The sequence below is a fragment of the Ptychodera flava genome, chromosome 10 (assembly GCF_041260155.1).
Source record: "Ptychodera flava strain L36383 chromosome 10, AS_Pfla_20210202, whole genome shotgun sequence".
In the NCBI taxonomy this organism is placed as follows: Eukaryota; Metazoa; Hemichordata; class Enteropneusta; family Ptychoderidae; genus Ptychodera; species Ptychodera flava.
The window spans coordinates 43,125,104-43,142,950 of record NC_091937.1 but is presented as its reverse complement, the minus strand read 5'-3'; the positions used below and the strand labels follow the sequence as shown (position 1 = coordinate 43,142,950).

At 39.8% G+C, this 17,847-nt stretch overlaps 1 protein-coding gene across 1 annotated transcript in view; it reads left to right on the top strand.

The window, feature by feature from the left end:
- Positions 1-17,847, top strand: part of LOC139141677 (ralBP1-associated Eps domain-containing protein 1-like) — a 95,412-nt gene that overhangs the window by 53,889 nt on the left and 23,676 nt on the right. The window contains exons 6-11 of the mRNA XM_070711262.1: positions 1,592-2,251; positions 3,125-3,188; positions 3,895-4,046; positions 4,544-4,960; positions 16,870-16,970; positions 17,143-17,304. Coding sequence (XP_070567363.1) covers positions 1,592-2,251; positions 3,125-3,188; positions 3,895-4,046; positions 4,544-4,960; positions 16,870-16,970; positions 17,143-17,304 — 1,556 coding nt within the window. The remainder of the gene's footprint in view (positions 1-1,591; positions 2,252-3,124; positions 3,189-3,894; positions 4,047-4,543; positions 4,961-16,869; positions 16,971-17,142; positions 17,305-17,847) is intronic.

Sequence of the window (17,847 nt, the reverse complement as noted above, 5' to 3'; positions counted from 1 at the left end):
ATGTATCAAGCAAATTTATTCAAAGTTGGTACAAGGAGATTGACCAATGTCATACATATGCATATTAATTTGTTTTGTGATACGATCCAATATGGCTGCTCTGCGGCCATTTTGTTATGATTTTTTCATGTACAAAGCCATAACTCAGGCATATTTCAACCAATTTTAATCAAAGTTGGTACAAGGACATTGACCTACCGTATGTCATACATATGCACATTGATTTGTTTTGTGATACGATCCAATATGGCCGCCAGGCGGCCATTTTATTACGATTTTTTCATGTCCTGAACTACAACTCAGACATGTATCAAGCGAATTTATTCAAAAGTATTTTTATCACAGACCTAATGAAGAGGACTCTATCCTCTCTGAGGACCTGTAATCAAAGCACCCATTAACAAGTGGGGACTGTGTCATCAACGATGACTTGTTATACATGCCATGTGAGTTTGTTGCAAACTTCATTTGAGTACAGACAGCCCTCTTATGCCATTTGCCCTCAGCTGAGAACCTTTATTTGGTAGCATGGTATCAAAGCAGAGTTTTGTTTTCTCAGCTGAGATACATACGGTATAAGGTCATAAGCCTATTGAATGCAGGCTTAGTACATCAATCATGAGGTCCTGTGAGAGCATGTCTTTAGTAGTTTTGGGGAGGGGGAGGGAATCAATGGGGACTAGTTTTGTGTTTTGTGTAGAGGTTGTATTTGAGCAATCAATGATTGGAGTGATAGATTCAAGAGATGGTGGGAGGGAGGGGGAGGGGAAAACATAAACGGGACAAATCAATAATATTGGAATTTGTGTGATAGAGCAAGTGAGAATCCCAAAATCTATACGGTTTTAACCAAAATGAAGTGGTGGAAAGGGTAAGATTTCTTAAAAGGATAATGACATCATGAATTCTTCAGGTGCAAACAAACATCGAGCAAATTTATCAACATGGAAATTCAAAGTGGCTACTATTTTTCCCATTGCATACGTGTAGGAAAAACTAAATTTTCGATGTTCATAAAACAATACAGTTTAATATTAATTTCAGTGTAAGTTTCAAACTGAGTCCTTAAAGCCTCAGTTCAACAAATCCTTTTAAATTTTAGATGTAAGGATTAAAATTTGTAAAATTTTTAGAGTCAAAATATCAGTCCCAATGGTGAACTCGCCTAATGATAGTAATGAAAGGAACATAAGCTGTAACTTGTGGCAAGTTTTTCAGTATTCTGCTTCTGTATATGAACTACAGTGTCTGACCCTAATCCATTCGTCATGCTGAAATTTCAAGTATTCTTTTTGACAATACAGCTTGTGTGTCTGTAGTGATCATTGTTTATTTTTTACAAATGAAGTCTAGTCCGGACTTGAATACAATTTTCAACAATAACAATGGAGATTATACTCATATAGGTTGTGTTGATATGCTAAATACTTGGCATTAAATTACAGTTTAGGAATTCAATGCAGAAGTATAAGGAAATCACAAAAGAAAAGTTCTGAAAAAATAGCCTCTAGATACAGCTTATGGAGCTTTGAAAAAAGCAATGTGAAGTTTTAGAATCATGTGCTCATGGTTTGTGCTTTTGCTTTTTCAGTTCCTGCGGAGAGTTCAGAGAGTGTTGTCCAGCCGTCAGGTATTGTAGCACAGCAAAAATCTGGCGTGGTATCTCCACAGTTGATGATGCAGCAGAATGCTGCACTGCACCAGGCAGCCATGATGCAGCAACAACAGCAACCTGCAACACCTTACAAACAGCAACCCAGTGCAGCGTTTGTAACCCATCAACAGGCAGGCGTGCTGCAGCAACAGCAGCAACAAGCTGTGAGCCAGCATCAGGCTGCAATGCTACAGCAACAGCAAGCAGCGGCAGTCCTTCAACAACAGCAACAACAGGCGGCAGTTCTGCAACAGCAAGCGGCAGCAGCAGCTCTTCAACAACAACAACAGCAGCAGCACCAGCAGCCCCTAACGCCGCAACATCAGGCAGCTGCCGCAGCACTAGCACAGCAGCAGGCCCTGCTGCAACAACAACAACAGCAGCAGCAACAACAACAACAACAACAGTACAGCCAACAGCAGATATTCCAAGGTGTAGCGCAGCAACACATGCATTTAGTAGAACAAGCGGCCATGCATCAACAGCATACACATGAACAATACAATGATGATGTATGGATGATTAACGAAGAACAACGAGAGTATTACACAAACCAATTCAAAGCATTACAACCAGACATTACTGGTCTCATTCAAGGTAAGCCTAAATGCCAGTACCCACACTTTCTGACTGACCATGTTGTTGTAAATTTGAGGAGAACGTCATGTCTTGGTTGAATCTCATGTTTGTATGTGTGTAACAGAATTGAATGTGACCATCTGTTATACTGAAGAAACAAGTGTTTCGCATGATTGAACTTGAAGTTTAAAATCCGGTCAGACAAAACCACAAATCGTGTATCGTTTGATAACATCACCACATTCTATATGTTTGCCTAGGTCCTTTCCACACCTGTCTATAGCCTCATAGCATTGTTTACAGTGACCTATGCTGTTTCTATGCTACGTGACATATTATGCATTGTCAGTAAGGTGTGTGTACAGTTCCTACTGCAGTTCTCTTCTCACATAATAAAAAAATATGTAAGGCCCCAAACTCAAAAAGTTTGTTTCTCATAATAGGTCTTTGAAAAAAATGATGTGGTGATTGGTTAGTTCCAGCTCCCAACATGAAAAAAACAAATCAGAAATGTTTACATATAACGGTAATTCTGACATCCGGCATGATGATGGTGATGACATAAATTTTCAGAACTCTACCTTGTGTGCATGAGATCTCACAGATACTAAATGTTACATTTTTTATGCCCTGCGTAACACACTGTCTTTTTTATATATCAGTTTTTGGCACCAGTACAAAAGTGGTACTCACATTGCAGTCAGTGTTACCATCATGGACTACTGTACTTTGTCTATGGCAAATACCACTTGTAAAATGGTGCCCAGTTTTTCAAGTGAACATGAAAAAAAAGGCTGAGGTCAAGAGTGACTCAATGCAAGGATGAGACACAAAACCTTTTGCCTTAGAGTCAATGCCGCAAGGCTTCAATAATGTTTACGTTGTTTGCAGGTGGCACAGCTAGGGAGTTTTTTCAGAAATCTAAGTTATCTTTACAGGAATTATCTCACATATGGTAAGTCAGTTACAATTATGCCCATGTGTGAAAATTTACCACCTGGCATACCACTTATGATGGCCAATCTGGGTAAACCACCTATGCATGAATAGTTGACCAAGTCTAGGCGGACCAGGTGTACATTAATGATGGCCAATCAAAATCCAACTGGCTCAGCTGACCTGCAACAGTTTTGCAAGATCATCTGCAATCACTCCATATCTGTATTTCTGTACAAGATCATCTGTTAAGGTAGAATGCACCTTGTGTGTGTGTGTATATATATATATATATATATATATATATTATATATATATATATATATATATAATATATATATGCAATCTTGATATAAGCCGTGTTATATATATATATATATATATATATATATATATATATATATATATATATATATATATATATATATATATATATACAATCTTGATATAAGCCAAGTGTTCCTGTGATGTGGATCAGCCATCAAATGATTGGCATTTTATTGGTGAAGAAAAAAATACTTATAAAGCAGCACCAGAAACTGACTTGTTTGAAAAATTACCGTTTGAAAAAAAAACTATGCCTGCAAATTTTACAACATCACAGGGGTGTATTTTATAATCCTTTCAACGTGCACAATTGGAAAACTAATGCAGATACCATAATTTCTGTATTCTTTCACATGTTTATTTATTTGTTTGTATCTTTGTTTGTTTTGTTTTTATAGGCAATTGTCAGATGTCAACAAGGATGGTGCTTTATCAGTTGAAGAATTTTTGACAGCAATGCATTTAGTTGTGTTGAGAAAGCATGACATTGAATTACCAGATGTACTGCCACCATGCCTCATGCCAAAGTTGGCAGGGCCCCCTACTGAAGGTATAGTCTTTACCATACTTGTCTTGTAATTGTACGAATTTCTTCGCTGAATTATCTTTTGAAGGCAAAATGTTGCTGCCTGGAAAAAGTATTTGTGTTGATTTATGTATGATTTTGAGAAGTTTATTAGACTTTTTTCAAATTTTGAAATGTTTAGAAACCTCAGTAGATAAGCATATGATTAATTGGTGCCGGTGAATTCGTTCGCAATCGCACTGCAGATTGAACCTTATGCAAAGTTAGAGCAAAAGCTGAAGTCTTGCAGTTTTGCAGTGCATACTGCCTTAAACTTTGTTTACTGTTAAATGATTAAAGAGTACTGAATTATTTTACTGGTTTCAGTTTTATTAAAAGACAAAGATGTGAAACATAGTATTTATCCCCTTCCTCTCTGCCTTGCCATCTAACTTGCTCGTCATCTAATATTACACGTCTCATTCTTCCACTTGACTCTGCTTTGTCTTTTCTTCTGCCTTGATATTTTGGCTGTCATGCAGTGCTGGTGCACATTGACGAGGGAGACGCCCAGCCATCGCCACCACAAATAATCATAATATCTTCAGGTGACATCATGTACTTCTCTCATAAATGTTCATGCACCATCATTTATTTGAAAAGAATAAAACAAACAAACAAAGAAACAACAAAATACAAAAGAAAGCATTTTTTGCACCCTGGTGGTGTTGCAGCTAAATTTTTATCACAGTGTGTGAAGTTTTTTCCCAAACCCCAAGCATGTCTGCATTTCCACAAAGGCTGTCTCACTCTCCTGCTTGTTTGTAGAGCCTGGCGTTATTATGTGTTAAACAGTCTGGCTGAACCGCTGTTTGGCTCTATGACAATGCTAAAGGTTGTGCTTTTGTGCCTTTTGTTGCCCAACTTCCATGCCGGCTTCATTCACATTCTGTACAATTCATAGATTTTGAACCCTCTTGTACAGTATTCTGCATGTGTAAATGTTTTGACATCGTGATTCGTTCAATTCTACAAATTCTGTTCGATGACTTGGTGTTAGTGATTTGTGCTCTCCAATACAACTTTCTGTATTGTGTACTATGTCATGTTGTTTATAGACAAATTGTGGTTTATTTTCTGTTTAGTGTGTTTTTTTGGTGTAATTTAAGTTAATTGATGTAATTACTGATGAGCATGATTTCGGTGAGGCATATAAAGAGACATAATCTGTTCAGAGATCCTTGAATTTCTGAGATGCAAAAAAGTGCCCATATTTTATATCTGTGATCTGTCAAGAAATTCTCGCAGCTTTTAAGATTACTTGTATCGCATTGTGTTAAAACTGCATCAGCTATTTCTCATGTTTAGTTGTTTTTAGCTCCCATAGCCATATGTATATATGGCAATGGAAGCTATTCTTATAGGCTAGGGAAATGTCTGTATGTATGTATGTCTGTATGTCTGTGTGTCTGTATGTCTGTATGTCTGTATGTCTGTCCGTCAACATCAAAAACTCCAAAACCGCTGTACATTTCATCTTGATATTTGGTGTGTACATGGATGATGGGCTGTAGATGAGATTTTGTTCAAATGAAGTTGTCATTGCCAAAAATATGCAAATTAAGTGAAAAAATGTAAAAACAGTCAAAATTGAAAAAACTCAATAACCACTGAGCAGATTACATGAAAAATTGGCATGTAAGTACTTTAGGCTGACATGAAATGATTGTGCACATCTTGGGTCAGTATCTTGGACTTGCTATTTTTCATGAATTTTTTTGTAATTTTCTCCCATTTTTGGTCAAAAAATTTTCTTCTCTGAAACCACAAGTCCGATTGATTTGAAACTTGGTATGGAAGTGCATAGGAATGACCTTTCCCAAATTTGGGCAAATCGTGGTGAAATTTGCATATTTTTAGTTTACACGTCCATAGACTCCCATGTATTAGGCAGATCTCCATAGACATCCATGAATAAGGCCACGGAAAATAAAAATTTAGTTTCTCATCGTATTCATATTGCAAAAAGGATGCAGTGACACAATTTTTAGTCCCGATGGATGAAGTCCAGTGGGCTTATAGGTTGGGTCATGTCCGTCTGTTCGTCCATCCGTGAGTCCATCCGTTCACGCAGACATCTCGGATATTTTGACAAAATGTCATGTGACCTTGATGACCTTTGATCTCAAATATACATATTTGTCCATAACTCAGTAACCACGAGTGCTACCACCCTTCATATATGGTATGATGGGACACCTTTATGACACCACATATTGTACCTCATTAATTATGCACATATCTAATTTTGAGCGAACCAATAGAGCTAGAGGTCTGATTTTTGGTATATAGGGATAACTTAGCAATACAATTTTTTTGACAAAATGTCATGTGACCTCGGTGACCTTTGACCTCAAATATACATATTTGTCCATAACTCAGTAACCACAAGTGCTACAGCCTTCATGTATGGTATGATGGGACACCTTATGACGCCAAATATTGTACTTCATTTATTATGCGCATATCTAATTTTGAGCGAGCCAAGAGAGCTAGAGGTCTGATTTTTGGTATATAGGGATAACTTGGCAATACAATTTTTTTGACAAAATGTCACGTGACCTCGGTGACCATTGACCTCAAATATACATATTTGTCCATAACTCAGTAACCACAAGTGCTACAGCCTTCATGTATGGTATGATGGGACACCTTATGACGCCACATATTGTACCTCATTAATTATGCGCATATTTAATTTTGAGCGAGCTAATAGAGCTAGAGGTCTGATTTTTGGTATATAGGGATAACTTAGCAATACAATTTTTTTGACAAAATGTCACGTGACCTCGGTGACCTTTGACCTCAGATATACATATTTGTCCATAACTCAGTAACCACAAGTGCTACAGCCTTCATGTATGGTATGATGGGACACCTTATGACGCCAAATATTGTACTTCATTTATTATGCGCATATCTAATTTTGAGCGAGCCAAGAGAGCTAGAGGTCTGATTTTTGGTATATAGGGATAACTTGGCAATACAATTTTTTTGACAAAATGTCACGTGACCTCGGTGACCATTGACCTCAAATATACATATTTGTCCATAACTCAGTAACCACAAGTGCTACAGCCTTCATGTATGGTATGATGGGACACCTTATGACGCCACATATTGTACCTCATTAATTATGCGCATATCTAAGTTTGAGCGAGCTGATAGAGCTAGAGGTCTGATTTTTGGTATATAGGGATAACTTAGCAATACAATTTTTTTGACAAAATGTCTGTGGGGGGAGGTTCTTTAATATCGGATGTCACTGAGAAGACAGCTGGACTCGGAATAGTTAACAATAAACACGTAACTATTTATTGAAAACACTGGAGAGAGAATCCTGAACTCCTCACGTTACATGGAAATTCGAAGAGCAACTAAACGTGGAAAGCCTCGCTTTCATTTCCCAAAACGGCGGGAAAGGCAACACAGAACATTGTATCAAAGTTAGAATAAACATGAACGTCATTGGCTAATTTTCCAATGTCATGCGTAGAAACAAATCCTGGTTTTCGATGACGTTCGCAATGTGATGTCAAACAAGTTTAGAATCCTATTTTAACACCAAGCTACAGCATGCAAAATATGCAGCTTAAGAAAACACAACAAAATCACTCAACAATCTCAAACTTTCACGACATTCTCCGGCCGGCCAAAGTTAATATCGACTGAAAGTCATATTTATAGGCAGGAATCGTGATATGATATTCCCAAAAGTCTGTCCGTGGGAAAGGTGTCGAAAAACAGACTGAAACATTTAGTGAAAAAGAGTCTTCACATTGTTCAGTATCGTGAAATACACAAATAATCAAAATTTGTCACAAGTCTTTCATACAATCCTGGATTAGTCGACGCGCGGCTATGGCAGTCTTCCGTTTTGGTCGGGCATCCGTTGTGTGATTGTCCGGCAGCGTTGGAACATCAGATCCTGGCAACTGGTCAGTACTTTCCAGGCAATCAAGCGACTGTACTTCAAGGGGGTAAAGTTTCTGAATCGGTCGATTAGTTTTACCCGACGACGTCTTAATTTCGGCCGATCTTACCAGACCATCTTTCCCGTAGATGAGTTTAAGAACTTTCGCCATCTTCCACTTCATTCGTTTGTCTACATCACTATGTACGAGGACTATATCACCGATCTGAATAGAATTAGTTTTAATTCCAGTAGCAGTTAGTCGATGTCGTTCTCTGAGCGCGGTGAGATACTCTGTGGACCATCTTTTCCAAAAGCTAGACTGCAGATGGGAAAGATGTCGATATCTTTCATTCAAAGCGTTATGATTTCCATACGACGGGTCGTTGAGTTCCTCATCATCCACAGATATGTAGGGTAGAGTCGTTAACGGTCGACCGTGGAGTAGATGCGACGGCGTCAATGCGATTGGGTCATCCTCGTTTGTAGACACGTAAGTCAGGGGTCTATCATTCAACGTGGCTTCGATTTCGGTGAGTAGAGTGCGTAGCTCATCAAAAGTGACAAAAGCGCGACCCAATACCTTCTTTATTGTAGTTTTCGTGAGTCCAATTAAACGTTCCCAAAACCCACCGTGCCAAGGTGCGCGTTTTGGTATGAAGGTCCAGGTAACTCGATGTTCGGCAAGTAAGTCCTTCACTTCTTGAGAATTCATCAAATCATGAAGTTCGTCAGCAGCAGAAAGGTAAGTTGACGCATTGTCCGACAACATCTTAGAAGGCAAAGATCGTCGTGCTGCAAAGCGTCGAAATGCCATCATGAAGGAGCGAGTAGTAAGGTCTGGTACCAGCTCAAGATGTACAGCACGCGATACCGCACATGTAAACAGGCATACGTACGATTTCGTTTCTTTATTGTTCGTGGATTTGACGAATAAAGGGCTAGTGAAATCAACTCCGGTTACCGCGAATGGTGGTACCATGTTGATACGATAATCCGGTAATGGTGCAGTTAATGGCTTTTGATAGGGTTTACCATCTACCCGTCGACATGTCACACATTTCCGTATGATAGAGTTCACTGCACGCCGTATTTGTGGTATCCAATAGCGCTGACGGAGTGACGTGATGATTGTTTGGGCACCACTGTGTTTGAGTCGAACGTGATCATGTCGAATGATCAAATTAGTGAAAGGATGGCCATTAGGCAGTAGGATGGGGAACTTGGTAGAAAATTCAATCGGTGCGTTGTGTATTCGTCCCCCGCAGCGAAGAATTCCATCGTCATCGATGAACAGTTTGAGTTGTTTCACCAATGGTCCATACTTTCTGTTGTTTCCGCGAAGTGAAGTTATGGTGTCGCCAAATTGGTCATTCTGAATTTGCTTGATCCACTCAGTTTCGGACTGATTTATCTCATCTGCTGTTACTTGTCCACGCGGTACATTGTCTTTGTGTTTCAATATTGACACAAAACGACGAACAAGCGCAGTAACTCGCAAAAGTTTGTTCAGAGAACTGTAGTTCGATGGGTCAATAGCGTGTTGAATTCCGACGGGAATTTCAATTTGAGCGACAACTTCAGGTGGCGACTTTATCAGTGGATTGTCACGTGTCAATTCAGTGCCCGAGCTGTCCTGATGAATCATGTCATAATCCTTGACAGCAGGTAGAGTAGAGCGAATGTCCGCAGGTGGGTGACTAGCCACGTGATAAGTAGAGGTTTCGTCTAGGTTGAGTTCTGAAGTCTCTTCAACTTTGGTTGTCATGGCATCCGAGCTTGTGTTACTTTGTTCTTCGCACGATGGAGTGTCGAACAGTTCGCAGTTTGGCCAATGTCTCTGTCCGATAGCCATACTGGTCCATTCCACCAGAGTGTAGAATTACTCAACTCTCGTGAAGTAATTCCGCGAGTGAGAAGGTCAGCCGGGTTGTATGCTGTAGGGCAGTATTTGTAGCTGTGTTGGAAATTATTTATTTCCTTCACTCTGTTTGCCGTGAAGACAGGCAGCCTCTTCTTGCTGTTTATCCATCGTAGGACGATCTGTGAATCGGACCAAAGCACGCGCTCTGTGAAGTTGTACTTGGATGATAATGCGTTGTGTACAAACTTACTCAGTCGAGTGGCGACAACAGCAGCCATGAGCTCTAATCTGGGCAAAGTTAAAGTTTTGTTGTTGATTGGTGCCACACGTGTTTTAGCCATAACAACTGCTGTTTTGTCGTTTTTCTTGAGGTAAACGACGGCTCCGTAGGCTTTCTTTGAAGCGTCAGCGAAGACGTGTAGCTCGCAATTGTTATCACCGACGTTGTCAGTCTTTCCATCAAAATATCGACGGTTGATTGTAGTACGGGTGCTCTGGTTGAGGTCGTCGGCGATTGAGTACCATGCTTTTGACATAGTTTCGTTTAGAGGTTCATCCCAGTGTATGTCTGACTTCCAAATGTCCTGAATGAGTAGTTTCGCTTTGACATGTACTGGCGATAATAATCCCAACGGATCATACAACGACGCAGTATGACTGACAACTTCTCTTTTAGTAGTCAACAGGTCTGGTGACGTATTGTTGATGTCTTTGTACGTGAGCGTGTCCTTCTCAGAGTCCCATTGCATACCGAGAGTACCGACGCATGGCGTTGACTTTAATTTGTTATCTTTCTCAGCGAGTTTACGAACAGCGTCACTGTTTGATGACCAGGAGCGTAAGTTGAAACCACTAGAGTCCATCAGTTTGTTGGCTTCTTCGTAATATTGAACGGCTTCAGATTCAGTAGGGCGTCCACTGATGACATCATCAACATAAATGTCTTGTTTCAAGTCGGCTGCTGTCTGATTTTCGGGATCAGCTTCCATCTGTGTTTTAATGACAGCGTTGAGTATGAAAGGGCTGCAGACCGCTCCGAACAATACCGACTTGAATTGATATGTGACGAATTCGCTGTCGACATCATTCGGGTCTGAAAGCCACAAAAACTTAGTGAACTTTCTCTCGTAGGGCTCAAGCCGTATTTGAAGGAACGCCTTCTCGATGTCGCTGGTTAGTGCAATCGGATTTGCTCTGAAACGCAGTAGAATTGAAGTCAAATCATTCAGTAACGGCGGTCCCGTCATCAAGCAGTCATTCAAACTTGGAGAAGTGTTACTGCCTTTGCAACTGCAATCGTACACTATTCGAATGGGCGTGGTTGTAGAGTCTTTCTTGACATGTCTGTGAGGCAAGTAGTGACCAAATTCCGTGTTGTCGTTTTCGACGCGTTCGATAAACCCTTGATTCTCTTGGTCAGTGATTACTTTGTGGTAAATGTTCACAATGTCAGCTGGTAGACGGCGTATCATCGCGCGCGTTCTATTATTAGCAACATGAAAGTTAGTGGGCAACGGATCGTGGTTTGGTTTCCATGGCAACTTGGCGACGAAGTGGTTGTTCTCACGGCGGAGATGAGTATCTCTGTAGAACTCGAATTCTGCTTCTCTTGAGTGCGTTGTGCTGCATTGTGTCGTGTCATCCTTTATTCCAATAGACTCCAAGTCCCAGTATGTAGTTATCGCATTGTCACTCAGAGTGTCAATCATGACGTGCAAAACATTGGCCGCAGCAGTAGATTTACCATTCTGTTTTGGGCCAGAAAGTAAGTATCCAAACGGCGAATCAACGGCAGTGGGTCCCTGTCCGCGGATAATTTCGTTGCCAACGAAACTCCAGTAGTAGTCAGCGCCGATGAGAATATCAATATCGTAGCAGGCATCATTTGAGACAGGGTGTGCTAGACAGAGGCCCTTCAAATAAGGCAATGTAAGCAAATGAGAGTCAACGTGATTCTTTAGGCCCGTAGAAATTTCAGGAATCAAAAGTGCTTCAATTTCAGCTTTATCACCAGAGAGAGTGTGAAGATCGAAAGCTCCTTTTTTCATAGAGTGGACACGTGTATGCTTATTTCCAAACGCGGCAAGATCGACAGTTTCTGAACGCGTGATATTGGCGCGAACGCGATCGGCAAAACTCTCAGTAACAAATGTACGGTTCGCCCCTTCGTCAAATAGTACGGTAGCGGTCACAACAGTTCCATTGTCTGATGAGACTGGTATCTTGGCGGTTTTTAACAATACTGGACCTGTCGGAGTACAACTGCCTGACGAGAAATGTACCTGAGTATTTTCACTAATAAACTTTGAAGTTTGGCTTCCGCTATCAGTTTGAGTTTTTCGTTCAGTTTGACGGTTGTCCTGCCTGGGAGTTGATCCATTTTCGTTATGGTTACTTGATTTATGGCGAGGAACAAATTCACTTTGATGTAGCGAAGTGTGATGTCTACGTTTACACAGTCTGCATGAGAATTTTGAAGCACAATGTCCGACAGTATGTTTTCCCAGACAGTTATAGCAAAGTTTACTTCGGCGTACGATCTCCATGCGGGACTTCGCATCTGATACCACTGTGCAGTCAGTTGGCGGATGAGATCCACTGCAGTAAATACACGGGCGTTGTCTAGGTGTGCGCACAGGTCTCTGTCCTTTAGTCGTAGAATTAGAGTGAAAAGTGGCGATGGTTGCCGGTTGGTGCGGTATATCATTATCATTATCAGTGTTATTGTTACCTACAGATCTGACTTTTATTTCGCACAAGATGGCTTTTCGGAGGGCTGGTAGATCCCAGGCATCATCTCCGCGTGTTCTTGCAAGTATTCGTTGTATTTCTGACGGCAGTTTCTCCAATATCATGGGTATTAGTAGTTTACCATAGGATGCTTCGTTTTCTCCCAGAGCGTGTAGACCGCGTACATGGGATTCAAGCGTATCGTAGAAATGGCGCAGACTTGATACATCTGTCGTTGGAGTGGGCAGTTCCCACAGAGATTTCATGTGAGCGCTGATAATCGTTTGGGGTTGGCCATATCTTTCCTTGAGAAGTGTCACAGCGTTGGTATAGTTGGCGTCGGTGAGATCAAGTCCTTCAATGGTACGTGCTGCTTCGTCTATCAAAAGACTTCGAAGATATGTGAACTTCTGGATATTTGAAAGTGACTTATCATCGTGGATAGAGGCGTTAAATGTGTCGATGAAACTCATCCATTTCAGAGTATTTCCTGCAAATGTTTGAAGCTCGAGTTTAGGTAGTTGGATCGTTTTTCGTTGAGAGATGACTGGTGTAGATACAGTAGTAGGATTAGCAGTGTTACTTTCTGCAGCGGCTCTTCGTAGCATGGCGGGGTCGTGGGATTCGATGAATTGGCCGATCAACTCTTTTCTTTCCGATATTGCTATTTCGTAATCGCCAGAGTCCTCGATATCTTTGTCCGTCTCTGGGTTAGGAGTATTGTTCAATATGAGTTCATCGATAGCTGTAAGTCGTTCATACCTGACTTGGACGAGCTTGTAGGTTGCTTTGATAGCAGAGAAGGCTTTTGACTTGTCAGCTTCCGTGTTGTATTGATTGATTTCGGTCTCAGCTTTGTTGAACACTTTAGTGAGTAGTGATCGGCAAACCGTTCTTCGTTTCTTGAGTTCAGGAAGAGCATCTTTAGAACTTGAAGGTCCAGCGTCGGTCGACATCGCGATATCCTGGTCTCGGCACCAAAAAATGTGGGGGGAGGTTCTTTAATATCGGATGTCACTGAGAAGACAGCTGGACTCGGAATAGTTAACAATAAACACGTAACTATTTATTGAAAACACTGGAGAGAGGATCCTGAACTCCTCACGTTACATGGAAATTCGAAGAGCAACAAAACGTGGAAAGCCTCGCTTTCATTTCCCAAAACGGCGGGAAAGGCAACACAGAACATTGTATCAAAGTTACAATAAACATGAACGTCATTGGCTAATTTTCCAATGTCATGCGTAGAAACAAATCCTGGTTTTCGATGACGTTCGCAATGTGATGTCAAACAAGTTTAGAATCCTATTTTAACACCAAGCTATAGCAAGCAAAATATGCAGCTTATGAAAACACAACAAAATCACTCAACAATCTCAAACTTTCACGACAATGTCACGTGACCTTGGTGACCTTTGACCTCAAATATACATATTTGTCCATAACTCAGTAACCACAAGTGCTACAGCCTTCATGTATGGTATGATGGGACACCTTATGACGCCACATATTGTACTTCATTTATTATGCACATATCTAATTTTGAGCGAGCCAAGAGAGCTAGAGGTCTGATTTTTGTATATAGGGATAACTTAGCAATACAATTTTTTTGACAAAATGTCATGTGACCTCGGTGACCTTTGACCTCAAATATACATATTTGTCCATAACTCGGTAACCACAAGTGCTACAGCCTTCATGTATGGTATGATTGGACACCTTATGACGCCACATATTGTACCTCATTAATTATGCGCATATCTAATTTTGAGCGAGCCAATAGAGCTAGAGGTCTGATTTTTGGTATATAGGGATAACTTAGCAATACAATTTTTTTGACAAAATGTCACGTGACCTCGGTGACCTTTGACCTCAGATATACATATTTGTCCATAACTCAGTAACCACAAGTGCTACAGCCTTCATGTATGGTATGATGGGACACCGTATGACGCCACATATGTACTTCATTTATTATGCGCATATCTAATTTTGAGCGAGCCAAGAGAGCTAGAGGTCTGATTTTTGGTATATAGGGATAACTTAGCAATACAATTTTTTTGACAAAATGTCATGTGACCTCGGTGACCTTTGACCTCAAATATACATATTTGTCCATAACTCAGTAACCACAAGTGCTACACCCTTCATATATGGTATGATAGGACACCTTATGACGCCACATATTGTACCTCATTAATTATGTGCATATCTAATTTTTAGCGAGCTGATAGAGCTAGAGTTCTGATTTTTGGTATATAGGGATAACTTAGCAATACAATTTTTTTGACAAAATGTCACGTGACCTCGGTGACCATTGACCTTAAATATACATATTTGTCCATAACTCAGTAACCACAAGTGCTACACCCTTCATATTTGGTATGATTGGACACCGTATGACACCACATACTGTACCTCAACAATTATGCACATATCTCATTCTGAGCAAGCCAATAGAGCTGGATGTCTGATTTTTGGTATATAGGGATAACTATAGGAGAGAAATTTTTTGACCAAATGTCATGTGACCTCGATGACCTTTTACCTAAAATATATGTTTATGTCAATAAATAAGTAACCACAAGTGCTATGTCCTTTGTATTTAGTAGGATGGGAGACCTTATGACAACACACGCTTTACCTCATTAATTATGTACACATCTAATTCTGGGCAAGCGAATAGAGCTTGAGATCTGATTTTTGGCATATAGGGATAAATTAGCAATATAATTTTTTTTTTCAAAATGTCATGTGACCTCGATGACCTTTGACCTTGATTATACATATATATGCATATCTCAGTAACCACAAGTTCTATACCCTCCAATTTTGATAGGATATTAGACCTTAACATCTTGTACGTCATTTACAATGCGCATATGTATTTCTTGGCTGGCCAATACTGCTAGAGGTCTGATCTTTTTTCCCGATTTAGAACTATAACTTAGACATGCCTCATGTGTTTCAAATTGGGAACAACGACATAGACCTATGTGCCCATAGATCTCAACATATACACTCCAGTGATACTTATTAATGACCACATTTTCCTGCCCCATCAAGACTAATACTCCTATTACAAGTGGGGACTATGTCATTGTAAATGACTTGTTGAGTTAATTGTTGTATCACAGTATTCGATATATCTAATTCTGTATTTTTTCCATTTTATATTCTGAATAAATACATTAAACATATTTCACTGTCTCCAGTACATTACATTTAAGTATTTTCACTTCATGCACTTTATCCCTTTCACACATGTTCAAATATCTGACCAGAGAACAAACACTAAATAGTCCAGGATGGGAGCTACAGTGTCATTGACGCTATTTTTTGAACCAGTGACTTCAAAGAAAGCAAGATAACATAGCTTTCAAACCAGGAGATATTTAGCTTGATGTTAGTGATAGTAATGTCTCCTGCTATCAAATGCTTTTCCAATATTTTTACCAAGAGAAATCCTAGAAGGAATAAAAACTATGAAGGAAGCAAGGAAAATTTAAGTTTAATGTTATAAATAGTATTCTCCAAATGATGTGGAAATTTTGACTTCTTATGTACCGTAAACAAGTGTTGTTTATATATGCTGTGATAAAATTGAAAATCCTACCAAAATGAACAAACTGAGATTTTCAAGTGAACTCAACTAGATAGCTCCATTTGTCCATGGGAATAATTGTTCACATATTATGATATGTGATCATTGATTACATGCTGCTCAACCTGTCTTCATCATGTTCAATGTCAGTCTGATTAAAAATCAGATATAGATACATGTCCACCTTTGCTCACTCTTTACTGTTCCCATAAGCTGGTAGGTAGCTCACTACATCTAACCCACTACTATAGGAGATTGTATTCAAATCTGGTGTATTGGCCAGAACAGCCGACCAATCGGAAAGAGGTTTACAACCACCTCTTGTTAGAGATTGCAGCATCATATTTAAAAACAACGTCATGGGCTCTTGCAAAGCACAGGATTTGAACATGATCTCCTATCGCAGTTGGTTAGATATGTGGAAGAAATTCAGTAAAGAACAAGCAAGGTGGAAACATTGCCATCTCTCAGATTTTAATCAGATTTGTTCAATGTTGACATTGTCAGCAGTTACATGTGTCTATTTAATAGCACAGTATTTCTGTTTGTTCATGTATAAATCTAAGGGTTTTATTTGGTCCTACATTTCTGTACATTGTTTTCGTATTAACACAGATTGTACATGTATAAAATATAAAGACCGTCACATATCGGTATGGCATATAGCCTCTCTCATTGCCCCTTGTTTGCCACATAGCTTCTTATCTGTTGCCCGCATTGATATTCCCTCAACGGTCTCACTATGCCAGCCTCAAACCAAATGAGTTGCAAAACCAGGCCACCAGCTTGTTGAACCAGGTAATGCCATGCTCAAAATCAGGGCAGGAGAGGATAACAATAAATAACCAGGAGGGGGTGTGAGAGAGGCTAATATCTATTACAGTAATTCCTATGTGTACTACTTAAATGTACCAAACCTGCTGTAACTGTACATTTCTGGCCTGACAGATCCTTTCAGTAATGCCCCTGCCCTACCACACCAACTCACCCAGTCTCGCCAGCCACCAAGACGCCTCCAGCACAGTGGGTTGACCAGCAACAGCTACAGCAGCAGCATCAACAGCAACAACAACAACAACAACATTCACAGCAGCCCCAACAGCATCAACAGCACCACCAGCAGCAGGGTGATGTAAGTTAACATTGACAAGCAACTTTCTGAGGTCAAAAATCTTGTACTGACTTTGCATGTCTTATGAATATGCCTAGAACATATTTCTCCTGCATGCGTTGGTTCCCTGGCTACATGGCTAATTGGTTTCACTAATCAGTGTTTTCCACTTTATTTCCAAAGTTGAGAAATATGAATTTAAAATTTAAAATTAATCAAGGAATAAGAGCATTCTGTTGGTGTTTCCTTTTCTTAAAATGTGTGGTTTCAATAGCTTGCCAGACACAGTTGTTTTAAAAAAGTGTGGCAAGTATGATTTTCATAAAATTTTCTGACAAATAGGTCTTTGTGGTGTTCTTTGCCCATTGGAATGGACAGAATGTAGGTCAGTTTTAAGGCAGTGCACATCTTGAAAGTGAAAGAATTAAACTTTTGGTCAAACTTTCCTCAACCATTCTATCAAAAATAAAATCAAAGGGTCACTGTGCAAAGATTGGTACTAGAGAAACAAATTACCTATTATTTCACAAAATTTGAAATTCAAAATGGCCACCATCCCTGTGG